The sequence below is a fragment of the Panthera pardus genome, unplaced genomic scaffold, assembly GCF_024362965.1.
Source record: "Panthera pardus isolate Hobbes unplaced genomic scaffold, ASM2436296v1 HiC_scaffold_8, whole genome shotgun sequence".
Classification (NCBI taxonomy): domain Eukaryota; kingdom Metazoa; phylum Chordata; class Mammalia; order Carnivora; family Felidae; genus Panthera; species Panthera pardus.
The window spans coordinates 3,177,225-3,201,587 of NW_026527013.1; the positions used below are offsets into that span (position 1 = coordinate 3,177,225).

At 58.7% G+C, this 24,363-nt stretch overlaps 2 protein-coding genes and 1 long non-coding RNA gene across 6 annotated transcripts; 2 read left to right on the plus strand and 1 right to left on the minus strand.

The window, feature by feature from the left end:
• The first annotated feature begins 11 nt into the window (after positions 1–11).
• Positions 12–11,761, plus strand: FSD1 (fibronectin type III and SPRY domain containing 1). 2 transcript variants are annotated; one of them, XM_053897320.1, is made up of 14 exons: positions 62–175; positions 400–544; positions 1,112–1,207; positions 1,430–1,561; positions 2,335–2,436; positions 3,234–3,256; positions 3,434–3,555; positions 4,677–4,886; positions 8,048–8,146; positions 8,922–9,081; positions 9,614–9,693; positions 10,916–11,167; positions 11,269–11,357; positions 11,460–11,761. In XM_053897320.1, exons 3-14 carry the CDS (start codon positions 1,190–1,192, stop codon positions 11,568–11,570), a joined length of 1,398 nt encoding a protein of 465 aa, XP_053753295.1. In that variant the 5' UTR covers positions 62–175; positions 400–544; positions 1,112–1,189; the 3' UTR covers positions 11,571–11,761. The 2 variants fall into 2 exon arrangements, with proteins under 2 accessions (XP_053753294.1, XP_053753295.1); XM_053897319.1 differs by lacking the exon at positions 400–544 and having other exon boundaries at positions 12–175.
• A 208-nt stretch (positions 11,762–11,969) lies between these two features.
• STAP2 (signal transducing adaptor family member 2) lies at positions 11,970–19,966 on the minus strand. 2 transcript variants are annotated; one of them, XM_053897321.1, is made up of 13 exons: positions 19,585–19,963; positions 17,233–17,304; positions 16,961–17,083; positions 15,968–16,024; positions 15,384–15,484; positions 15,052–15,186; positions 14,153–14,222; positions 13,959–14,061; positions 13,756–13,835; positions 12,672–12,828; positions 12,484–12,585; positions 12,332–12,406; positions 11,970–12,103 (listed from the first exon to the last, which is right to left on the minus strand). In XM_053897321.1, the coding sequence occupies exons 1-13, from the start codon at positions 19,684–19,686 to the stop codon at positions 12,015–12,017; spliced, it is 1,266 nt and encodes a 421-aa protein (XP_053753296.1). In that variant the 5' UTR covers positions 19,687–19,963; the 3' UTR covers positions 11,970–12,014. The 2 variants fall into 2 exon arrangements, with proteins under 2 accessions (XP_053753296.1, XP_019286380.2); XM_019430835.2 differs by lacking the exons at positions 11,970–12,103; positions 12,332–12,406; positions 12,484–12,585; positions 12,672–12,828 and adding an exon at positions 17,453–17,533 and having other exon boundaries at positions 13,446–13,835; positions 19,585–19,966.
• LOC109255948 (uncharacterized) lies at positions 15,181–23,295 on the plus strand. 2 transcript variants are annotated; one of them, XR_008420305.1, is made up of 5 exons: positions 15,181–16,191; positions 16,836–16,931; positions 22,054–22,157; positions 22,716–22,855; positions 23,111–23,295. It is a non-coding gene; the product is annotated as an uncharacterized LOC109255948 (long non-coding RNA). The 2 variants fall into 2 exon arrangements; XR_008420304.1 differs by lacking the exons at positions 15,181–16,191; positions 16,836–16,931 and adding an exon at positions 19,277–19,547.
• Positions 23,296–24,363: the final 1,068 nt, after the last annotated feature.

Genomic DNA, 24,363 nt, shown 5'->3' on the forward strand with positions numbered 1-24,363 from the left:
CAGTGATGGAGCGCTGACGGGGGGCGCGGCGGCGGCGGCGGCGGCGGCGGCGGGGAGGGCTCGGCGGGCCATTGGCTCGTGGTCGCGGCAAAGGCGGCTTGAGGACCAGAAGAGCGAGCGGGGCCCGCGGGCCGGGCCGGGGACGACCTGGGCCGCGGCCATGGAGGACCAGAGGGTAGGAGCGGGGCGGGGCGGGGCGGGGCGGGGCGGGGGTGGACCAGGGGAGGGGACCAGGTGCTGCCGCAGCGCCCCCCACCCCCACCCCCGCAGCTGCTCTGCGGCCGAGGCCCCACCCCCGCCGCCACCCCGCCGGGATCCAGCCCCCCAGTGCGGGACCCAGCACCCCAACCCCCCCCCCCGCCGTCGCCCCGACCTCTCATCATCTTGGCCCGGGTCCAGGCGCATCCCCTCCAAGCCCCCCACCGGCGCCCAGCATCCCAGCCCCAGCCTGGCCCATCCCCCACGCCTTCCATGCGGACTGCGGACCAGGTGTCCGGTCTCTGCCCCGCCCCGCCCCTGAGGACGCCGCTCCGGCTCCGCACAGGTGATCCCACCGATCCCGCACCCCCAGAAGAGGGGCCAGGAGGGGGTCCCTCCCGTGGGAGGCCCGGGTCAGGGCTCCAGGCCCCAGCGGGATCCTCCCACGCGGCTTCTCTTCTCTCCGTCCCCTCCCCCAGACCTCCCTGCCCCGCTCCCCAGTGGCCTGGGCCCTCTGGCCCCGCGTTCCCAGGTTCCTCCTTTCTTCTTCCCGATCCCTGTTCCCAAGGTGGCCCCTCACCCCAGATCATGCCCCGCCCTCAGGTTGAAGGCTTTGTGCTGAGGCCGACCTGGCTCCGGCCCAGGGTCGGCGCCTTCCCCAGAGGCTCTTTTTGAGCCTCAGTTTCCTCCCCTGTCAAATGGGCACGTGCCAGGCGAGGGGAGGTAGGGCCAGAGCTTCGCCCAGGGCCTGCCTCACGGCGGTGCCCAAGCTCACTGGCACGGTGGCTCCCACATCTCCTGGATCCCAGGAAGGCGGAGTGGGGAGCCCCAAGTTTGGGGGGGGGGGGGTGTGTGCCGGGCCTGGCCGAGGGGCTTACCGGCTTTGGCGTGTGCCTGCTTCGGGCGGGGGCAGGAGGCTCTGCGGAAGATCATCACCACGCTGGCTGTGAAGAATGAAGAGATTCAAAGCTTCATCTACTCCCTCAAGCAAATGCTGCTAAATGTGGAGGTGAGGAAGTCCCCTCTGCAGGAGGGACGGAAGGAGGTGGGGAGTTCGTGGGCCAGAAGGGCTGGGGGGGGGGGGTGGGGGGCAGCCACGGGAGTTAGCCAGCCTGTTGCCGCCGATGCCCGTCGGACTGTGCCCGGCTGCCGCGTCCGGGCCTCCGTGTCCCCGTCTGAGCCTGGGCTTTGGCCGATCCTGGCCGTCCTGACCCCACAACCTCTCCCCAAGGCCAACTCCACCAAGGTGCAGGAAGACCTGGAGGCGGAGTTCCAGTCCCTCTTCTCCCTCCTGGAGGAGCTGAAGGAGGGCATGTTGATGAAGATCAAGCAGGACCGTGCCAGCCGCACCTACGAGCTGCAGGTGGGGCGGCGTGGGGGGGGGGGGGCGCTCCGGACCGTCACCCAGACCCTACCCCCGCCCCCACTGCACCCCTCAGACTCAGCAGAGCCCAGCTGGCCTCAGGGTCTCCCTCCACACCTGCTCCTCCTCCCACACCGCCTCTTGGAGGTGCCCCCGCGTGTCTCCCGGATCCAGAACAGACACCCCAGTGGCCTTGGCCTCACCTCCTCTGCTTCCTGGCCTCTGCTCTGCCCCTTCCCTGGCCGTGATCCGTGTACCCACCTGCTCTCCCTCTCGGTCCCTGCTCCCACCCCCACCCCCTTCTCCCTCACCACATCCACGTCTGGCTGCTCCTCCCCTCCTGTCCTCACCCAACGCGTCCGATTTCTCAGCCCCTCCCACGGGTCCCCAGATCTGACAGCATGGCCTCTTGCCAGCCCCCCCACCCCTGCCACGTACAGCCCCTAGGGGGTCTAGGACTCTAACTGAGGCACCGGGGCTGCATCAGAACCTCCCGGACAACTTCCTAACATCCCAGATTTCCCAGCGTGGGAGAAGTTGGGGCCCCAAGGCTCAGGTGGGGTCTGGGCGTGTGAGTTTTCAAGAAAGGGATTCCCCAGCCGATTCGGCTGTGCTGCCCGGAGTGAGCCCCGATTTCCCTGCAGCCTCCCCACCCCCGCAACCTGGAGTTGGAGAAAGGCGTGGTGTCCCCGATCCCACAAAGCGGGGGAGACCGTGAGGGTTTGGCGCAGTGGGGTGAGGTGTCTCTTCCCTCAATGCCATGCTACTCCTAGAACCAGCTGGCTGCCTGCACGCGGGCCCTGGAGAGCTCAGAGGAGCTTCTGGAGACGGCCAACCAGACCCTGCAGGCCACGGACAGCGAGGACTTCCCTCAGGTGGGCGCCTCAGAAGCCATACTGGTAGGACTACAAGCTAAAATATAGACACGCGGTTACATTTGCATTTCAGATCAACCGTGAGTGATTTTTTAGTGTAAGTGTGGCCCGGGCAGCATTCAGAAGTATGTCCCAAAGAGCACATGGGATATACTTATACTAAAAAATTCTTCGCGGTTGAAGGCGCCTGGGGGGCTCGGTCGGTTGAGCATCCAACTCTTAATTTCGGCTCAGGTCATGATCTCGCGGTTCGTGAGATCGAATGCCACCCACATCGGGTTCTGTGCTGAAAGGGCAGAGCCTACTTTGGATTCTCTCTCTCCCTTTCTCTCTGCCCCTCCCCTGATTGTGCTCTGTCTCTCCTTCCTCTCTCAAAATAAATAAACTGAAAAAAAAATTTTTTTTTAACTTATTTGTGGTTGATCTGAAATTTAAATTTAATAATGAATAATTTTTGAATATAATATATCCCATGAAATATTCAGTATATGTCCCAAATATTGAATGGGGCCCATTTATACTAAAAAATCATTTTGTTTATCTGAAACGCAGAGGTAACTGGGCACCCTGCATTTTTATCTGCCAAATTGGCCAGCTGTATATACTGGGCACTGGGGGTGGGGGTAGGAGCCTGTCTTTGCCCCCTATCCCTTTGGGGCACAGCCAAGTGTTTCTGCCTGAGTGGTGGGGACTTTTTGCCAAGTGGCCCACTCTGGGCCTCAGTCTTCCTGTCTGTGTAGTGGCTTTCTGATTCAATGAAGACAACACTTTGAATTTTATTCCGTCCCTTTTTCTAGGCTGCCAAGCAAATCAAAGATGGGTAAGATGCCGGGATCTGGTTCCCACCCCAGTGCCCTGCCCCTGGTGTGAAGGTGGGGTCCCTTGGCCCAGCGCACTGAACCAGAACAAAGGGGACTGGGTCTCCCGCGCCCGCTGCAGAGGCCTGGGCCCTTTTGAGATGCCTGCCGGCAGGCTGCCTCTATCTTCCTCCCTGCAGTGTGACGATGGCGCCTGCCTTCCGGCTGTCGTTGAAAGCCAAGGTCAGCGACAACATGAGTCACCTCATGGTGGACTTTGCACAGGAGCGCAGGATGCTGCAGGCACTCAAGTTTCTACCTGGTGAGAGGGGAACTTTCTCCCGGCCTGGATTTCAGGGAAATGGCCCAGGAGTCTAGGGTAGCCTGAGAAAGGCTGGGGTAAACCTGGCGTTGAAATCCCCAAGGCACCGCTCCTGGAGGTAGAGCCCTGAGGATACCCTGCCTGTGTGGGTGGGGCCACGAGGAGGCCCGCCCCTGGGGGTGGGGCCACGAGGATACCCTGCCTGTGTGGGTGGGGCCACGAGGAGGCCCGCCCCTGGGGGGTGGGGCCACGAGGATACCCTGCCTGTGTGGGAGGGGCCACGAGGAGGCCCGCCCCTGGAGGTGGGGCGACGAGGATAACCTGCCTGTGTGGGTGGGGCCACGAGGAGGCCCGCCCCTGGAGGTGGGGCCACGAGGATATCCTGCCTGTGTGGGTGGGGCCACGAGGAGGCCTGCCCCTGGGGGTGGGGCCTTGAGGATACCCTGCCTGTGTGGGTGGGGCCACGAGGAGGCCCGCCCCTGGAGGTGGGGCCACGAGGATATCCTGCCTGTGTGGGTGGGGCCACGAGGATACCCTGCCTGGGTGGGGCCACGAGGATAACCGGCCTGTGTGGGTGGGGCCACGAGGAGGCCCGCCCCGGGAGGTGGGGCCACGAGGATATCCTGCCTGTGTGGGTGGGGCCACGAGGAGGCCCGCCCCTGGGGGTGGGGCCACGAGGATACCCTGCCTGTGTGGGTGGGGCCACGAGGAGGCCCGCCCCTGGGAGTGGGGCCCTGATGATAACCCTGCCTGTGTGGGGGGGGCCATGAGGAAGCCCGCTCCTGGTGGCCCAGTCCTGAAAAGCCCTACCCACCTCCCATAAAGGCCGTGCCCCTATGAGAGAATTCTAGAAATTATCCTGAAATGGTGGTATTCCGAGAAGGCCCAGGCCTTTGTTGGCTGAACCCTGAGGAAGCTCTTCCCCACCACCCCACTCTGGTGAAACCCTGTGGAAGCTCCACCCCCAGGCCCCAGTGCCCGGAGGGGCCCCGCTCCCAAGGTTGGGCTCCAGAGGAGGCCCCCAAGAAGGCCTAAATGGCGGGTGAGGTTTCTGTAAGATCGCCCTTGCAGGCAAAGGACCTGACACCCCCCCCCTCCCCCCCCCCCCCCGTCCTGGACAGTGCCCAGCGCCCCTGTGATTGACCTGGCCGAGTCCCTGGTGGCAGACAACTGCGTGACCTTGGTGTGGCGCATGCCGGACGAGGACAGCAAGATCGACCACTACGTGCTGGAGTACAGGCGGACCAACTTCGAGGGCCCGCCCCGCCTCAAGGAGGAGCAGCCGTGGATGGTCATCGAGGGCATCCGGCAGACGGAGTACACCCTGACCGGTAAGCAGCTCAGCCCTGCTGCTGACACCCACCCCGCCCCCTACCCCCCAGCCCCGTTGGGCTCAGCCCCCTCCGGGCTCCTTTTCCCCATCAACTGGGGGCCCCGCTGGGCTGATCAGGAGCAACGAAGCGATAATAATAAAAACGATATTGATGACAGGCACCGCGCCGTTTCCGGAGGGCTTACTATGTGCTAAATGTTGGCCCCACACGTAACGAACAACGGACACGCGTCTCACCGCCAGTTTACAGATGAGAGGACTGAGGCCCGGGGAGGCAAGGCGTTCCCCATCGGCGTCTCGCGTCTCCTATGCAGCGTTCATTCATTCATTTCCGGGCGTTGAGCGCCTGCCGGTGCTGCCCTTGCCCTAGTGAGCAAGACTGGCGACAGTCCCGCCCTGGAGCTGGCATCCTCCCAGCGTTGGGGGATTTCCTTGGCAGTCGTAAGAAAGCAGAAAGCGTGGGGATTCCCCCCAGCCGGAAGGGGAGTGTCTCCAGAAGGGTAAAATCGGGGGTCCCTGATGAGTTTCAGCAGCCGTCTGCGCCGGAGGAAATCCTCAGTGGCGGGGGAGAGCCGTGCCCACAAGATAACTGTCGCTACAGCTCTTGGGCTGTAATCAGCCTGTTCTTTATCTGTAATTAGCATGCATGGTTACTAATGAGCATGCTAATTGCAGGAAAGAAAAGCCAGCAGCCAGCAAAAGGGCCTGAGAAGCTACTGGTTTATTATCCTTTGCATGGGAATCAAAACAAACATATCTCACTCCCCCCCCCCCCCCACCCCCCGGCTTTGTTTTTATTTTATTTATTTTATTTTTTTAAACACTTATTCATTCTGGAGAGACACAGAGAGGCAGCGCGTAAGTGGGGGAGGGGCAGGAGACGCAGAACCCGAAGCAGGATCCGCCAGTAGCCGCTTCCGTAACTGTAGCTCGATATCTAAACCAAGGAACAGACAGGAGCCTCGTGGGTCCGCGTTTCGCTGGCGCTACGTGCCCCTCGTCCGTGTGCGCGCGCGCGTGTGTACGCCCGTATGCGGTTTCGTCCCGTGTGCAAGTTCAGGTACCGGCCACCGCGGTCAGCGTGGAGGTCTGTCGCCTCCCAGGCTTCCTGATGCGTCACCCCCTCGCCACCCCCCCTCTTGTTGCCTTTTGCAACATTCCTAGTGAGTGCGTTCCGCAGGGCAGGACGTTGAATCCACTGAAAGGCGTGTGATGTCCATAGGGACGAATGCTCTCATCTAGGCACCCAACCCCGTGTCGTCATTTGTCGTCTCGTTGCTTGGACAAGTCGGGAGGGGTTTGGTTATAGCGTTTGGTATGTACATGCCTCGACTCATCGCGTCCTCATGTGACCCCTGCTTGGGATTGGGCATTGCGATTGCCAGTTTGCAGAATAGGAAACTGAGGCACACAGTGAGTCCAGACCGCCCATAGGCACATGGGTGCCAGGTTTCAGAAGCTGAGCCTTCTGGTTGGTAATCTCTGCTCTGGGGCAGTAGGTGGTGTTGCTGAGTAATGTACTGGGAAGGGGATCCGGACAAGGGGGAGACAGTCTGGGTGGGCATCTGGAAGAGGTGGCAGCCAGGCTGAGGCCCGACAGAGGAGGGGAGGGTGGGAGAGGAGTCTTCTAGGCAGAACAGCCTGATCTAGGGCTCAGAGGCCAGAGCGCTGAGCCTTTTATGTCCGAATTTGCATGCCGCCCTTCTGCAGGGGCCATGCTATCGTTCTCTATATCGTTCCAATTTTGTTTTATTTTTCTAAAGCTTATTTATTTTGAGACAGAGAGCTCAAGCAAGTGGGGGACGGGCAGAGAGAGAGAGAGAGAGAGAGAGAGAGAGGGAGACACAGAACCCCAAGCAGGCTCCACGCTGCCGGTGCAGAGCCCGACGCGGGGCTCGATCTCACGCACGGTGACATCATGACCTGAGCCGAGGTCAGGAGTCAGCTGTTGCACCAACTGAGCCACCCAGGCACCCCTGGGTGATTCCAATTTTAGTCTCCATGCTGCTAAGGTGAGCACTGCGAGCCTTTGTGTCCGGAACTAAGTTAGGTTTGCGGAGAGAACAACATCTGTGGGGAGAAGTGAGAGGAAGAATGGGCCAAAGGGGAGCTATGGGAGGTTTTAGAGCAGGGGGCGCTGAGTACTGTTTTGGATGATCAGAGGACGGGCGTCCCAGGGGGAACACTCAGGAGGCAACTGGGCATAGCGGTCTGAGCCAGGGGTTGGGCAGTGGGTGCTCTGGTGGACGGATGGTGTCTGAGGTGCAAGAAGGGGACAGGGGCACGGTGACACGAATAAGAGCCCCCAGACAGAGTCACCCTGACATTTAAGGGTGTTGAGGATGGAAGTACCTCCAAGAAGACCTAGGGAGAACAAACAGAGGGGGGAGCCAAGAGACGACAGTGCCGTGGCTGCCAAGGAGAGAATGTTCCAGGAGGGAAGGAGTGGTCAGCCAGGAGGTCCTGTGAGGTGGGGGACCGACAAAGGCCAGAGGAGGGAGAGGTGAGCGAGGCAGCAGAGAAGGGGTGAGGGTGTAGACAGCTCTCCAAAGAGGTTTAGCTTGAGGGGAAGGACAACTGGGTAGTTGCTTTTTATTTTTGAAGACTGGAAGAAACGAACCCAAAAAGAAAGAAAGAAAGCGGGGGACATATCTAGAAGTAGGGAATATCTTTAAGTAACCAGGTACGGGGAGATCGAGGGGTTCCAGCAAATCAAATGGCTGGTTCGCCTTTGTTCCCTGCCTTTGTTGCGTGTGGGACGCGACATTCTGAAGGAGGCTTGCCAAATGCACTGACAGATTTTCCCTAGAGGAGCTTCCTCCCGGCTGGCCAGCCTCAGACAGTAACTCTCTTCCCTATAATACCAGCCCAAAGTCCCAGGGAAGTTTCTGATTGGCCAGTTTGGGTCACGTGCCCATTCCTGAACCAATCGCTGTTACCGTGTCCCTAAGCATCCTGATTGGCCAGTCTGGATTGGAGGCGGAGCCAAGTACCCCATAGTACCACAGGTAAATGAGGGCAAGGATGGTGTCTCAGGGATAAGATGCCGTTTGCAAGGTGCTCCTTAGAATGAGTACTGGGACCACCGTGGGACACAGGGACCTGTAGCCTTTTGCTCAAAGTGCACCGTCACGTTGAGATCCCTCTGTTGCTCCCTAGGTCTCAAGTTTGACATGAAATACATGAATTTCCGTGTGAAGGCCTGTAATAAGGCAGTTGCAGGCGAGTTCTCCGAGTCGGTGACCCTGGAGACACCAGGTGACTGGTTCCCACCCCTACCCTGGCTGTGACTCCATAACCCCTCGCCCTGGGGCCCCAGGTACTGGTGTGTAATAAGCATCTTCTAATCGAGGCTCCGTGACTCTTTTTTGCTCTGGCTGCCAGGAAGCTCGGAGCTTAGTCCCCAGTAGCTTCCTTAACCTGAGTGTCTAATATACACCTGCCATGGTGTTTTGCTTTTGCAGTTGAGCCCATTATACCTGGATGGGTTTTATACTCTCTCTCTCTTTCTCACACACACACACACACCCTCCCTCTCTCTTTCCCTCTCCTAAGAAATAGATAAGCGCTCTTAGAATTGGGGATGGGATATCAGTAGTGAAGCCCGAGCTTACTCTCCTGCAGCAACACCTTTGTGTGCTCTGTGAGGAGGACTTTCTAGAGTCTAGCCTAACTGTCGTGCTATAGCCCGGGCCCCTTCCTGTGATTACCCTCCAGCAGAAAACACCACCAGTGCTTTGAAAATGGCTCCAGACCTAGGGGACCCTCAGGCAACAAGCCCTCAGCCTTCCCTCCCTTGGCCCTCGGCTCTGCCCCGTCTGTCTTTCTTGGTGTCCTGCTGCCTGTCGCTCTGTATCCGTCTGTCTCTGAGCCCGGCAACCTCTCTCGTTTTCTCGTAGTCCCTGCTGTCGCTCTCTGTTCTCCGTCCCTGTCACATGGTTTGTCTTGGTCACTGTCTGTCTCTCTGTCTCTCTCTCTCTGTGTCTCTCCGGGTTTCCCCATCTCTGTGACTCCCACGTCTGCCCGGCCCCAGCGTTCATGTTCCGCCTGGACGCGTCCACATCTCACCAGAACCTGCGGGTGGATGATCTCTCCGTGGAGTGGGACGCCATGGGCGGGAAGGTGCAGGACATCAAGGCTCGCGAGAAGGACGGCAAGGGGCGCACGGCGTCTCCCGTCAACTCCCCCGCCAGGTAGCCTGCCCCCTGGCCTCCCTGAGTTTCCGGTGGAGGAGGTCAAACGGGGCAGGGACACCCAGAGCCCAGCGTGGTCAAGGCTGGGGTGGAAAGAGGGAGCCCGAGAAGGGAGAGGAGATTTGTTTTTATAATGTGTATTCATTTTCGGGGCGGGGGTGGGGGGAGGGGAGTGCGTGCAAGTAGGGGAGGGGCAGAGAGAGAGGGAGACAAAGGGTCTGAAGCGGGCTCTGCGCTGACAGCAGACGCGGGGCTGGATCTCATGAACCGTGAGATCACGACCTGAACCGAAGTCAGATGCGTAACCGGCTAGCCCAGACGCCCCAAGAAGAGAGTTTTAACTGGGTTTTGACAGTTGAGTAGTTTTCCAGACGAGGAAGCGTGTTCTGGAAGAAGGGGCCCAGTACGTGAAAAGAACCAAGTCCTGGGAAGGACTGACAGAAAGACCGCGGCGGCCGGCGGGCGGGGGCCAGGGAAACCCTCCTGTGGGGACAGTAAGGGCTGCTCTGAGCCTTGTCCCTGTCACTCACAGAGGCGTGCCGTCTCCCAAGAGGATGCCCTCCGGTCGTGGGGGCCGGGATCGCTTCACGGCCGAGTCCTACACGGTGCTGGGTAAGGAGGGGCAAAGACAGGAGGGCAGAGGGGACACTCTGGGCAGGGCCCTGATGGTGGGGGGTGGGGGGTGGAGAGAACTCCTTTGCTTGGGGAAACTGAGGCAGCCACCAACAAAGCTTTCTGGGAATGGTTCCAATAATGTGGTGCTGGATGAATTGAGGACTGGCCGGGGGGAGGGGGGAGGGGGTGGGCTTCCTGGGGGTGGGGGGGCAGAACTTGTGGAGGCTGTGGCCTGGAGGTCGGCCAGGGGGCATCCTGGGGTCTGTGGAGTAGCTGGAAAGAATGGTCACCTACGGGGCAGCCGGGTTTGTGGGGGAGCCAGAGAGAGTCGCTGGTGTGGGAGACAGCTAGCGATGGAGTGAATGGGGCCCACGGAGGAACCAGGGTTCAGGGGGATCGTCGCTGTCCGGAAGGGGGCTCCCAGAAGAGGCTGGGGGGGGGGGGCGGTGCAGGAGTCAGTGGGGTCAGTAGTACCCGGGCAGGGGCGGGGTTAGAGAGTAGCCGCGTCCTGGGGATGAGCCAAGACCTGAGGAGAAGCTGGGGTTCTGTGGAGGAGCTGGGTTTTCCCGAAAGCATCTGAGATTGGCGAGAGGTGGGGTCCGGGGAGGAAGCAGGGGGAGGGGTGGGGGTTCTGCAGAGTGGCTGACACCTGAGAGGGGGCTACGGGGCCTCTGGGAAGACGGAGCCCGGTTGTGGTTGGGAAAGTAGCTGAGGTCGGGGAGGAGCTGAGACGGGAGAGGGCCGTGGGCCGTGAGGGAGGCGGGGGCAGGAGAGGATGTGCAGTCGGGCCTGGAGGAAGTTGGCCTCCACCAGGGGCTGGGGGTCCGGGGAGACCCTAGATTCACAGGGCAGTAGGAGAGGGGCCCGGCGCGCCGGCGAGACTCTGCGCTCCGGTGGGATTCGAGGCCCGCGGGGAACACTTGGGAGTCCGCCAGGCGCAAGGGTTTGGGGGTGATCTGGCGTCTGAACACGGGGAGGAATCGTCTGCTCTGGAGGAAGCTTCCAAGGCCTGGAAGTATCTGGAACGAGTAGCCTGCACCGGCAGAGAACCCGAAAGGATGAGCTGAGGCTTGGCGAGTATCCGGGCCCTCGGAGCATCTAGAGGAGGCGGCTGAGGCCCGGGGACGGCCCGGAAGCCACGGCCGAGGACTGAGGGGTACCCAGGTGGCCGCCCCCTGGCGCAAGGCCCCCCGGGACCCGACTGCACCCCGCCCCACAGGGGACACGCTGATCGACGGCGGGGAGCATTACTGGGAGGTGCGCTTCGAGCCGGACAGCAAGGCGTTCGGCGTGGGGGTGGCCTACCGCAGCCTGGGCCGCTTCGAGCAGCTGGGCAAGACGGCCGCGTCCTGGTGCCTGCACGTCAACAACTGGTTGCAGGCCAGCTTCACCGCCAAGCACGCCAACAAGGCCAAGGTGCTGGACGCGCCCGTGCCCGACTGCCTGGGCGTGCACTGTGACTTCCACCAAGGTGACCCCCGCGCCCCGGGCCGCGTCCCCAGCCGCCTCTCCCCGTCCCGCCTCCGCCACGATCCCCTGATCGGTCCCCCTGTCGCTCTGCCTCCGTCCCAGGCCTCCTGTCCTTCTACAACGCCCGGACCAAACAGCTGCTGCACGCTTTCAAGGCCAAGTTCACACAGCCACTGCTGCCCGCTTTCACGGTGAGAACCCTTCCGTGGCGGGGGATCGGGGTGGGGGGGGGGGTGGCGCCGGGTGCCGGCTTTGCTCCTGAGCCCGCCTGCCCCCCTCCCCCTGTGCCCCAGGTGTGGTGCGGTAGTTTCCAGGTGACGACGGGCCTGCAGGTCCCCAGCTCCGTGCGCTGCCTGCAGAAGCGGGGGAGTGCCACCAGCAGCTCCAACACCAGCCTCACCTAGGCGCCTGGACCGCCCGCCCGCCCGGCTGATCCAGAGGGGGGCCCTCCCAGGCCTCGGGTGTTTCAGCCAGCACCCTTTCCTCTCTTGCTGCTTGGAGCCTTAACTCCTGCGGGGGTCACCACTGGGGAGCGGCGGGCCCCGGGGCGGGCCCTCCTCCCCACCTCACGTCCTAATAAAGGTCAATCACTGGCCAGGCCGTGCTGATGGTCCTTTGGGGCTGGGTGGCACTGAGTGTGCCCCAAACCTTTCTGGACCTCGGCTTTCCTGGCTGTAAAATGGGCTTTTCTTGTAGGGCCGGGTGGCAGGTTTTGCTAAGTGGGGCCAGCTGTGGGCAGATGTCTACCAGACCCTCACTGCCTCCCGCCCCGCCCCCCCCAGGCCAGACGCAGAGGCCCCGGGGTCACTTGAGCTTTTATTCTGGGAGGAGGGGTCCGCCTCTCTGGCTCACAGGTCCCCAGGGTGGCCGGCCGAGTGCTCCAGCGCCCGTCTCCTCCGCAGTTTCTCTTCCAGCTCGGCGGTCAAATCCGCCAGGCCTGGTTGGGGGGGCGGGGGGACTTCAGCCGCATCAGGGGTCCCCAGCCCACGCTGTCCCCCCCACCCCACCCGCAGAATCTGCGGGCCCCGTGAAAAATGAAAATCTATTCAAAAGCCTTGAGGGGTTTCAAGACCGCACAGCGTTAAGCCAAGCGTGGGGCCCTTCGGAGTGTGGGTCCCGCGTGACAGCACGGGTCACCGGCCACACGGACCCCCAAACGCCTCACCTGTCGTGGGGAAGAAAGCCTGCGCTGAGTTGACCGCCGGTTTCTTGGCCAGGCCGCCGTGGAGGCCTTGGGGCTCTGGAGGAGGGGGCAGAGGAGGGACTGAGGCCGGCTCTCCACCGGACAAGGGAAGGGCTTGGGGGCGGGACCCCTACCTGGCTTGGGCACAACGGGTGGCTTTGGTAGCTTTGGAGGCTTTGCCTGAACCTTTGCCACATTCTTGGGCTTCCGGATGACTGGCCGACTAGGGGAAGGCACTGTGTGGACAAAGGTGTGGCACGTCACGTCACGTCCACCTTTCAGCCTCCTCCCCTGTCCCCGTCTCCCCCCCGCGCCCGCCTACCGTCCCCGTTCACGTAGGTGGCGGCTGGGGTGTGTGCGATGGGGATCACGTAGTTCTCGTCCTCGTTCGGGAGTGGGGTCAGCTTGTTCTGGCTCGACACAGGTGTGACGGGCACAGGAGGCAGCTGCCTGGGGCCACCCGAGGGGGGGCGCGGGACCTGGTGAGAAACGCAGTTGCTAGATTCACGCGTGTGACCCTGCGCGTGCGTGGTTCTTACACACGCTCACCCAGGAGTCGGTGTCTGCGTCCCTGTGTCGCATAATCTGGCACACCGAGTGAATTTGCATAGTCAAATACAGGCAGAGGGTTTGTACACGCACCCGAATGCGTGGATACGGGCCTGACACCCGCGAGGGTGCTAGTAGTTGTCTACGTTAGCGTGTGCACCCACGTGCCTATACCTGTCCACATTTGTGCTCGCCAGTGAGCCTTCGGTCCACACACGTGACTGTGGCTTAAGGTATGTGTATGTGCGCCACGCGGGACGGGAATCGTGTGACACGAGTGTTCGTGCGTGTGCGGAGCCCTTGTCCGTGCACGTGTCTGCACGTGAGCTGCTTGTGCAGGTGGACGCAATTCGTGTTTGTGAGTGTTCACGTGTGTATGTGTGCACATTCGTGCCCACTGTGCACAAGGGGCCCCCAGCGTCTGCTCAGCCCAGAGGCCTTCCTAGCATCTTCTTCCCGCCTTGTAAACGGGATCCGCCCCCCCCCCCCACCCCTTTCTCAATAGCCACCCCGGTTCCCATCTCTGGGTAGATGTCGGTCCAGGTGAGCCCTCCGTCCCCTCCATTGCCCATCTCAACCTACTGAAATCCTTTGAGGCCTTAAGCAAACACCGCCTCCTCCAGGAAGCCTCCCCCCTTTCTCTCCCCAACTCTAGGCACCGCTGTCTTCAGCCCCAGGTTCAGCCCCACAGGGCTGGAAGTGTGTCCAGCTCTGTCCCCCCCTCCACAACCCGGAGGGCAGGGTCTGGGTAATTTCTGGGTCCTTGTAACTCTGGGTCCAAGACTGGACAGGGGCGGCGCCATATGGGTCCCAGGTCTCTCTGCACTATGGCCCAGCGGTGGCTGCAGGGCGGGGGCATCACCTGGGGCTCGGGGCGCGGGGGCCTCGCGTGCCACCCACACACTCTCGCCGTTCTCGTTATCCGCCTCCACGTAGCCTGGAACAGAGAGTGGTCCTAGAGGAGGCGCGGCGGCTGGGGGTTGACCCAGGGGTGCCCCGTGGGGGCAGGGGAGGGAGAGGCACGTACTGGGTTCCCGGAGTTCCCTGAGGCCGCACTCACCTAGCACCTTCTCATAGTCCTCGTCTGGCAGGAAGGGCACCAGCGATTTCTTGGTGCGCGTCACGAAATAGTTGACCACTGCGTCGAGTGAGTCGCAGGAGAACTGGAGGCGGGTAGAGGTCGCAGTTGGGGCTGCTGGGGAAGGGGCGCAGACCCCCACCCTGCGTTTTCCCGTACCCCAGCCCAACGCTCACCGGCTCCTCCACGTCGATCACATACTTGGAGCCCTCGTGCTTCACCTTGTAGTGCCGGACCACCGACGACCTGCCCAGGAAGTGGTGAGTGAGGGGGCGGGCGCAGGCCCAGGAGGAACCCGCCCCTCGTCCTGGCTCCGCCCCCACGGAGGGGCTAACCTGGTCCTCCGCACAGTGACCGTGCCCCGACCTGGCGTGACTCTCCCGGGAGAATCAGGCCCTCTACTGACTGCATACCCCCGCCCCCCAGGAAGACCCCGCCGCTGTCTTGGCACTGCACCTAAGGAGGGCTACGCCCTCATGGCTCCACCCCCGGGAGCCCCCGCCCCTCCTCTGGCCCCGCCCCGTGGATTCTAACTCCCCCTTCGATGTGGAGGGCCACGCCCTGATGGCTCCACCTCCGGGAGGCCCCGCCCGTGGGTTCTAACTCCGCCTTCGATGTGGCCCTACCCTTCACCTGGCTATCCCAAAGAAGGATTTAGGGCCAGGCTCTGATCCGTCCCCAAAGTGGACCTCCAAAGCCTGATTCAACCACCCTGGTTCAAGGGGAAGACCGGCCTATGACTCCACCCACAAGTCCTGACTCCGCCCAAAGGGCTGGTTACCACCCCTGGATTTGATTTCTTCCTTGCTCCGGAGGTCCAGACCCGGCCCCGATTCCGCCCCGAAGAGCCCAGCCTCACCCAAGGGTCTGACCTCACCTATAGAGTCCCGCCCCCGCCTCAGGATCTCCCCCAAAGGGGTCCTCCGTCCGGCCCTTGGCTCCGCCCCCAGGCGTGGACCCCACCCCCACTCCGGGGAGGGGCCGGCCTCGGGATCCCACGCCCCCCCCCCCGAACTCTGGCTCCGCCCCCCGGAGACCGCGTCCCTCCGCCCATCCCTGCGCCGCGCATGCGCACCCATTGAGCGTCTGGCGGGTGGTGACCGACACGCCGCCCGTTCCGTCCCCGCTGGGCCGCAGCAGCAGGTTTCCGCACTCGGGGTAGCGCTCCAGGAGCAGCTGCGCCTCCAGCCGGTTCACCTTCAGGAAGCAGCTGGGGGGGACGCGTCCCTCACTCCGCGCAGGCCCCGCCCCTGGGGCGCGGCCACACCCTCCCGCGGAGCCCCGCCCCCGGCACGTGGACCTAGTCCCGGAAGACGGGATTCCCCGCAGACCCCGCCGGCCGCCCCTTGGGCCCCGCGCCTCCGCCCGCCGCCGTCCCGGGGCTGCGCGGCCCGGCCGGGCACTCACGAGGGCACCTCGAGCGCGCGGCGCGCCTCCTCTTTGGCCAGGGCCTCGGCCATCATGTACAGGTGTCCGGGCAGCAGGGTCAGGTTGGACGGGATGCGGAGCTGAGGGGAGATGAGGCACCCGAGGGCGCCTGGACGTCAGGGCACGGGCGGCTGGTGCCCCCGTCACCGAGGGGCACCCTGAGGTCGGGGTGCGGGCCCAGGCAGCCAGGATGGGAACCCGGGCCCGGGGGCTCCAGAGCGACCCTGCGCCTCCTCAGGGCAGGGGTGAAGAGACTTCAGGGAGGGGAAGGACAGATCAGATGCTCGAATGTAGGGTCTCAAAACTCTACAGGCTGCGGGGCCAGACAGGGGACAAAGGACTAAAGCAGACATCAGGAATGTTGACAAAAACTCCTGGCTCTTAAATAATGGCAGATCACTTTCACAGTTTTAACACTGTTGGCGAAAACAGAAGACGTCTGCGGGCTGCGTTGGGCTCAGAGGCCGCCAGCGTGAGACCCGTGTAGGAGACTCTGGGGGCCTGGTTGAGGACTGTGGCGTGGGAGGAGAAAAGAGGGTCTCCGAGGAGGCACCCAGTCTTACCTCTACCACCGTCAGGATGAAGCCTTTCCACATCTCCCGAGACTCCAGGCTCTCTACCTGCGGAGGGACAGAAAAAGAGCCCGTGGCGATGGGCCTCGGTCAACTCATCTGTGAAATGGGAGCGAGCAATAATAGTCACTGTTTTCCAAGGGTTCTTTTGAAGATTAAACGAGTTGGGACCCGGGTTACTTTAGGACGTCTGGACATCATAAGTCCTCAGGAAAGTGGGATAGAATTCTTTAATGTTACTACGTCAAGTTTGAAAACAATACAAATCAGATCCTGTATCGCCAGTGCTCTAAACCCTCCCCGGGCTCCCGTCTGCTTTGGGGTAAAAGCCCAAGTCCTCCCTAGGGCCCACAAAGCCCTGCACCGCACGCCCTGTCCCCTCCCTGCCCTCCTCCCTCCCTCTGCCCAGCAGCCTCCTGCTCCTCCCCCCTCCCCCCTCCTCTTCTTCCTCTTCTTCCTCCAGGCTCTTCAGACACACACGAGCCTTTGCGCAGGTATCTACGTGCTGGTTCCCTCACCTGCGGGTCTCAGCGAGGCTTTCCCCGGTCACCCTGTTTAACATGGTAACCCTGAGCGTGCTCCGTCCTTTCCCTAGCACTTTTTCCAAGCGTCTCCTGCCATCTGCCCCTCCAGATATGTTTTACACACTTGTAGTGTGTACTGCGTGCCTCCCCCGCTCGACTGCAAACTCCACAACGGTGAGGAGTTTTAACTGTCCTGTTCCCTGCAACCAGGAGAATGTCCGGCACACGGGAGGCGCTCGACAACCTTAGCTGCAAGGTTGAGCGATGGCCGGGGGTCCATCCTTGTGGCTCGCGTGCTGTTCTGGCTCCTCTCTGTGTACTGTCCCATTTTGCAGGCGAAGAACCCAAGGCCTAGAGAAGTCAAGTGACTCGGCCAGTGTCACCAACCCAGTGGTAGCCTCCGTGCGACTCCGTGCTAGTGTGTGTTAGTGGTAAGTGTGACAAGGAGGGAGGGGCCTACCTTGAACTTGATCTCCTGGTTCCGGAGGACCAGGCTGAAATGGGTGCCTGGGTCTCGGGAGCTTCCCCAGGGTGGGTCATCTGTGAGCTTCACAAGTGCCGTTAGGTCTAACTTCTCCATGTGCTGGGGATCCGGAAGCAGGGGTCTGAGCGCCAGGCTTGTGGCTCCCGAGGCCCTCTGGCTTGCCCGAAACACCCGCCCTCTGTGCTTGGTCCCTGAGGTCAAAGGAGGGGGGCGGGGAGGGGGGGCGACCGGCTCATTCCCCTCCTTACCTGGGAGTCCCGATTGCTATTATAGAAATAGAGAGTGCAGCCCTGGAGGCCTGCCCAGAATTTCTTGTAATCCTGGGGACCAAAGGTAGGGAAAGAGAAGGAGGTGAGAAGGGAAATCCGGGTACCTCCATGGCACCCACTCCTGCCTCAGGACCTTTGCGCTGGCCGTTTCCTCTGCCTGGAGACTCTTTCCCCAGATCATCACAGTTTCCTTCATCACCTGCTTTGGGTCTTTGAACGAACGTTGCCTTCTCTGGGAGGCCCTCCCCATCCATGGCCCAACTTCTGGGGATCTGTTGTTCTTTGAGAAAGGACCAAAGAATCCTCCTTGATGGAATGGGGAATGCAGAGCAGCGCCCCGCCCCCGCCCCGCCCCTGGCCAGTGTACAGAGGTAGGAGATCCAGGAGTAAGTTGAACTAACCGTCCACCCACCCACCCATCTATGTACCCATTTTCGCACACATACACCCCCTTCTCCTTGTCCACCCCATAAATAGTTATTGGGATCTCCTGTGGGCCTGAGTCTGCAGTCTCAGAATTTCACAAGGTTCTGGACTCTAGAAGTGTTGCCGATTCAGGATTTCCCCCCAGGATTCTGAATTATAAACGTCCTCACTCTCTGGTGGTCCAAGGGGGCTGATACAGCTCAGATGGTAAGAGAATGGGTTTGTTTGGGTTTTTTCCAGCAAATATTCCCCGAACATCTACTCTGCACCCAGTTCTGTTGCAGAGGCAAAATACTACATATGGGACATGGCTTCTGTTTCTAAATAGGTTGTCTTCCAGAAGAATATAGAAAGCATAGATACTCGGGCACTTGGGGGGCTCAGTCGGTTGAGCGTCCACCCTCAGCTCAGGTCACGATCTCACAGTTCGTGGGTTCGAGCCCCGTGTCGGGCTCTGCGCTGACAGCTCCTCGGAGCCTGGAGCCTGCTTCCGATTCTGTGCCTCCCTCCTCTCTCTCTCTGCCCCTCCCCCACTCACACACTGTCTGTCTCTCAAAAATAAATAAACGTTTAAAAACTAAAAAGAAAGCATAGATACTAAATCTTCCAGGGAAGAGTAATCAGTACCCCGAGAGGGACAAACCCTAGGCCTTGAGATCTGGAGAAAGGCCCTCCAGCTGGGAAATCCGGGAAGACTGCCGGGAGGAGGAGGTACTTTCATTAGTCCGTAATGATAATGAGGATAGTTTTCATATTGATGCCCAGTAGCCATCATCAGTCCACCTGTCCATCTGTCCATCTGCCTGCCCATCCATCTGTTCATCCACTTATCTACCCACCCACCCATCCGTCTCTATGTCTGTCCAACCATCGACATACCCATCCATCCACCTACCCATCTGTCCGTAGATACATTTAACTGACATTTACTGAGGACTTACCATGTGCTCGGCCCTGGGAGCAGAGCAGTAAGTGATTAAACTCAGCAGGTCAGACCTGCTTTGTCCTATACCCACTATACATCATTGCACAAGGTATTTAAGCTCTCCGTGCCTCAGTTTCCCCACCCATGAAATGGCGATAAAGAGGAACCTACCGCAGAGGCCGCTGAAGGAATTGGGTGCGTTAATACCAGTGAACAGTGCTTGTGGAGTCAGGACCCCAGACCCCTGAAGGCTACCCCTTCTCCAGTAACCATGGTTACGGCCCTACTATACCCATTGTGTAATAGAGAAAACCGAGGCACAACGACGGAGAGTCCCTTGCACAAGGCCTGGGAGTCAAGAAGACGTGGGGACCCCTGTGGCCTAGATGGTGTGTAGGCCTGAGGGGGGCGGTGGGGGGTGGGCACTTGGAGGCACAAGGAAAGGAGGAGGGGACCGCAATCCGCAGTGGCGGTGGGGGTGGCCAGGGAACGCAGTGGGTGGGTCTTTGGGGTTGTAGCAGAAGATGAGACAAGTGTGGGGGGTGGGGCGCCTCAGGGAAGGAGGGACTGGGCTTGTATCCTTCTCTGGTCCTGCCAGATGCGGCCCCCTCAGCTACCTCTCCTGGCCTTGACCACCCCCCTCCCCCCCCCCCCCCCTGCAGCTGAGGCTCAAGTTTACTGTGGGGCTGGGACCTGGGAGCCAGAAGGTTTTCCACTTCCTGGGGGAAGTCCCTGATCTGTTTGTATCCAAGAGAAAGAGAAGAGAGACCAAGAGGGAGACAGAGGGAGGCAGACAGGGAGAGACACAGAGAAAGAGAGAAACCAGAGTCAGAGACCGCCAGATGGTGGGCAGAACCTTTTCCAGCACCCCCAGCAGGCGCCCGGCCCCAGCCTCTACCCACCCCGCCCCCTCAGCCAGGTGTGAAGATCCAGGCTCAGAGAGGTAAGTGCAGCCACCTAGGAGCTCAGCAGTGCCTTACCCGGTCACAGGGTCCCTTCTTCTCCAGAAAGTTCTCGTAGTAGTGTGAAGGTAGAGCGCCTTTGGGTTTGGGGACCCGGGGTGGGCTTAGGGCTGAGGCCATGGTGGCCCGGGTCTTTGGCCTTGGCCTCTCCCCGGGGTGGGTGCCCCAGCTGGGCCAGGGAGCAGAGAAACCGGTTCCAGGGGAATTTTCTCTCCTGTCAGCTCCCCAGCTCCCTCCCCTGCCAGGTGCTGGGCGGGTGCTGGGCCGGGCAGGTCCTAGGGAAATCCCAGCCTCTCTGGTCTCGCCAAGAAGTCTGGGAGGCCCGCTGGAGTGGGGGACGACGAGGGAGCCACTGGGAGGCTCTCGGTGCTGAGCGGGGACTGGGCAGAGGGCGCACCGGGAGGAGGGACCTGGCTAAGCAAAGGTCTGGATGTGAGAAAGGGAGGAGCCTGGTGCCCGAGTGGCAGTGCGTGTGTCCAGAGGGGACACAACAGGGACATCGCATGAAGGTCTGCGTGCCCCTTAAGCTGCCTGCCTGCTGTACCAATCTTCCCTAAATCTACAAAAAAAAAATCTTGCTGGGATTTTGATAGAATCGCACCTGTGTGTCAATGGGAGCAGACAGGAGATGTCAACTCTGACAAGAGTCAACTGAGCCACCAGCTGCTGAGCCACCCAGGCGTCTCCATTTTTTAAAAAAAATTTATCTGGGGCGCCTGGGTGGCTCAGTCGGTTAAGTGGCCGACTTCGGCTCGGGTCATGATCTCGCGGTCCGTGAGTTCGAGCCCCGCGTCGGGCTCTGTGCCGACAGCTCAGAGCCCGGAGCCTGTTTCAGATTCTGTGTCTTCCTCTCTCTGACCCTCCCCCGTTCATGCTCTGTCTCTCCCTGTCTCAAAAATAAATAAAACGTTAAAAAAAAATTTTAAAAAAAATTTATCTAAGGGGCGCCTTAATATCTATTAAGGGGTGCCTGGGTGGCTCAGTCTGCTAAGTGTCCGACTTCAGCTCAAGCATTGATCTCGCGGTCCGTGAGTTCGAGCCCCGCGTCGGGCTGTGTGCTGATGGCTCAGAGCTGGAGCCTGCTTCCGATTCTGTCTCCCTCTCTCCTGCCCCTCCCCCCACATGCTCTGCCTCTGAAAAACGAATAAACCTTAAAAAAAAATTTAGAAGGTTTTATTTCAGGGGCTCTTGGCTGGTTCAGTGGGACGAGTACGAAGAGACTCTTGATCTTGGGGTCATGCGATTGAGCCCCACGTTGGGAGGTAGACTGTACTTAAAAAAATGTATTTATGGGCGCCTGGGTGGCTCAGTCGGTTAACCTTTGGACTTAGGCTCAGGTCAGGATCTCACAGCTCCTGAGTTCCAGCCCTGCGTCTGGCTCTCTGCTCGCAGCACAAGGCTCGCTTAGGATCGCTTAGGATCCTCTGTCTCCCTCCCTCTTTGCCCCTGCCCCCCTCCCCCAAATAAACACTTTAAAAAATCTTTGAAGCTTTTATTTAAATTTGAGTAATGTTAGTTTCAGGTGTACAACATAGTTATTCAGCACTGCCTTCCATACAACACCCAGTGCTCATCAGGACAAGTGCACTCCTTCGTCCCCAGGTGCGCCTGGGTGACTCTGTTGGTTGAAGTGTCCGACCTTGGCTCAGGTCATGATCTCAAGGTTCGTGAGTCTGAGCCCCACATCGGGCTCTCTGCTGTCAGTGCCGAGTCCGCTTCAGATCATCTGTCCCCCTCTCCGCCTCTCCCCCGCTCGCTCACTCTCTCAAAAATAAATAACATTAAAAAAAATTTTTTTTTAAAGGCGTCCGTTTCTTGGTTTGCCTCTCTCTCTCTCTCAGCGTCATCCATGAGGGTTGGAAACAACTTCCAAATTCCTGGTACTGTTAATAGTTTGCCCTCTTCCCATGAGCCACCAGAAGTATACAATGATAATGGAAATGTGTGGAATAGTACGAGAATTACCAAAACGAGACACAAAGTCAGCAAATGCTGTTGGAAAAGCGGTGCCGTTTGATGTGGGGTTTTCACAAACCTTTGATTTATTTATTTATTTTTATTTATTTTTAATTTTTTTTAACGTTTATTTATTTTTGAGACAGAGAGAGAGCATGAACAGGGGAGGAGCAGAGAGAGAGGGAGACACAGAATCTGAAACAGGCTCCAGGCTCTGAGCTGTCAGCACAGAGCCCGACGCGGGGCTCGAACTCACGGACCGTGAGATCATGAGCTGAGCCGAAGTCGGACGCTTAACCGACCAAGCCACCCAGGCGCCCCAAACCTTCAATTTATTAAAAAAAAAAAAAAAAAAAAAAAAAAGCACTATTTGTGAAGCGCCTTAGAACGAGGTATTCCTGTTCGCATCTTGGCATTTTCTAGGAAGACCATCCTATCAACTGCAAACAGGGCAAGTTTTATTTCTTCCTTTCCAATCGGTATGCCCCTCATTTCCTTTTCTTGTCTTATTGCACTGGCTGGAATTTCCAGGACTGCGTTGGATACGGGTGGCGAGCGTGAACATCCTTGCCCTGTTCCCTCTGTTACGGGGAAAGCGTCTAGTCTTTCCCCATCGAGTACAATGTTAATTGCAGGTGAGTTGGTTTCCATCTGTTTCTAGTTTGCTGAGAGTTTTTACCATGCATGGGTGTTGAGTTTTGTCCAATGCCTTTTCTGTATCAGTTGAAATGATCTTGTCGGAGACCTTTCTTCCTTAGTTTGCGTGTTAGTTTCCTGTGGCTGCTCTGACAAATCACCTCAAGCGTGGAGGCTTAAAACGACACAAATGTATTATGTGGATCTCACAGAACTGAAATCAAGGGGTTGCCAGAGATGCATTCTTTTCTGGAGGCTCAGAAGATGACTCGATTTCCCTGCCTTTTCCAGTTTCTAGAAGCTTCTTGGGTTCCTTGACTCATGGTCCCCTTTCTCCATCTCCAAAACCAGCAAATACAGCCAGAATCCTTACATCACATCACTCCGAATTTCTTCTGTTGTGACTACTGTCGTCTGCTTTTAAGGACCCCTGTGATGGCATCGCCCCCACCCAGCTAATCCAGGCTAATTTCTTTATTTTCAAGGCAGCTGATTAGAAATTTAAGTTCCATCTGCACCTTAAATCCCCTTTGCCGTGTAATCTAACATATTTACAGGTCCTGAGGATTAGAATATGAACATCTTTAGGGAACCGTTATTCCACGACCACAGCCTGTTAAATATCATGGCCAACATTGATTGATTCTTGAATACTGAACCCGCTATGCATCCCTGGAGTAAACCCCACTCACTCATGGTGAGTAATTCTTTTTATATATGGCCAAATTCTACTTCCTAATATTTTGTTAGCGATTTTGTGTGTGTGTGTGTGTGTGTGTGTCCGTAATCACGAGGAATACGGTCTGTCGTTTTCTTTCTTTTTAAAATGTTTTTGTATCGTCCTTATCTGGTGTTGGTTTCAGGGTAATGCTAACTTCATAAAGTGAATTGGGGGGTGGGGGGCGCGCGCCTGGGTGGCTCAGCTGCCTAAGTGTCTGACTCTTAATTTCAGCTCGCTCTCAGAAGGGATCTGTGCTGACAGTGTGGAGCCTGCTTGGGATTCTCTTTTCTCTCTCTCTCACTCTCTTCTCCTCCCCCGCTTACGCACGCACTCTCTCTCTCTCTCAAAAAAAAAAAAAAAATGAAATGAAATGGAAAATGTTCCCTCTTCTTCAAGTTTCTGGAAGACATTTTTTTTTTTTTTTAAGTGGTGTTAATTCTCTGAATCTTTGGTACAATTTTCCATGTGGGCACGGAGATTTATTTTTGAGGAGTCTTAAAATTACAAATTCAATTTCCTTAATCATCATAGGGCTGCCTGGACTTTATACACGTAGCAAAAAATAGCCTTTGCAATCCACTCAAGAGCCGTGTGACTTGGCAATCTTTTCATCTGATGAACTAATAAAGTTAATAACAATGCCTGCCATAAAGGGATGCCATAGGGGCACCTGGGTGGCTCAGTTAGTTGAGTGTCTGACTTCGGCTCGGGTCATGCTCCCAGGGTCCTGGGATAAAGCCCTGCATCAGGCTCCACACTGGGCGTGGAACCTGTTTGGGATTCTGTCTCTCTCTGCCTCTCCTCGACTAGTGCTCACACTTGCTCTCTCCCTCAAAAATGAATATTTTTAAAAAATTAAATTTAGTTAAAAATGTTTTCAAAAGGGGGTGCCATAAATGGTTAATAAGGTCACAGCAGTTTGTTTTAATTGTATTTATCAAAGGCAATGGGAGCCATAGAAGGATTTAGAGTAGGGGAGGGAGGTGGTCACAGTTGTATTTTGGTAAGATCCCTCTGGGGCCAGTGTGGAAGGTGGATGAGGTGGAGGCTGTGTATAGAGGTCTGAGGCTCAAGGTGATGACCAGGGCCCAGCTGGGAGGAGGAGGTCCGGTCCAGGATTTGGGGAACAGACTCAAAGGAACGTGGGCAAGGACATGGGGGAATAAACTGAGGTCAAGAGTCCAGGGCTGCTGGGGAATGCCCAGTTGGTGGCTGGACCTGCGGTGGGGGGTGTCTGTGTGGGGAAACTGCAGCAGGAGGCGTGGGCTTGACAAAAAAGAGTATTAATTCCCATTTGTCCAGCTCTTAATTCTTGTGATGCCCCATTCGTTAACAACCTTGAGGGAGTCATTATGATCGTCGCCATGGTGAAACAGACGCGGAGCCACTTGGCCAAAGTCACAGGGCTGGGATGTGGTGGACCAGGATCTGGAGCCAGGTCCGTTGATTGCAGACCACCGTCCCATAACATCCCCCCCTCCCCC

What these genes read in the sequence shown, in the direction of transcription:
- FSD1 (XM_053897319.1), top strand. An exon ending in AAATGCTGCTAAATGTGGAG is followed by an intron (nt 1,208 to 1,429) that starts GTGAGGAAGTCC and finishes CCTCTCCCCAAG; the next exon opens with GCCAACTCCACCAAGGTGCA. An exon ending in GCACTGTGACTTCCACCAAG is followed by an intron (nt 11,168 to 11,268) that starts GTGACCCCCGCG and finishes CCTCCGTCCCAG; the next exon opens with GCCTCCTGTCCTTCTACAAC.
- STAP2 (XM_053897321.1), bottom strand. Translation starts at nt 19,686, where the DNA reads ATGGCCTCAGCCCTAAGCCCACCCCGGGTCCCCAAACCCAAAGGCGCT. An exon ending in ACCAGGAGATCAAGTTCAAG is followed by an intron (nt 16,025 to 16,960) that starts GTAGGCCCCTCC and finishes GTCCCTCCGCAG; the next exon opens with GTAGAGAGCCTGGAGTCTCG. An exon ending in TCATCCTGACGGTGGTAGAG is followed by an intron (nt 15,485 to 15,967) that starts GTAAGACTGGGT and finishes ATCTCCCCTCAG; the next exon opens with CTCCGCATCCCGTCCAACCT.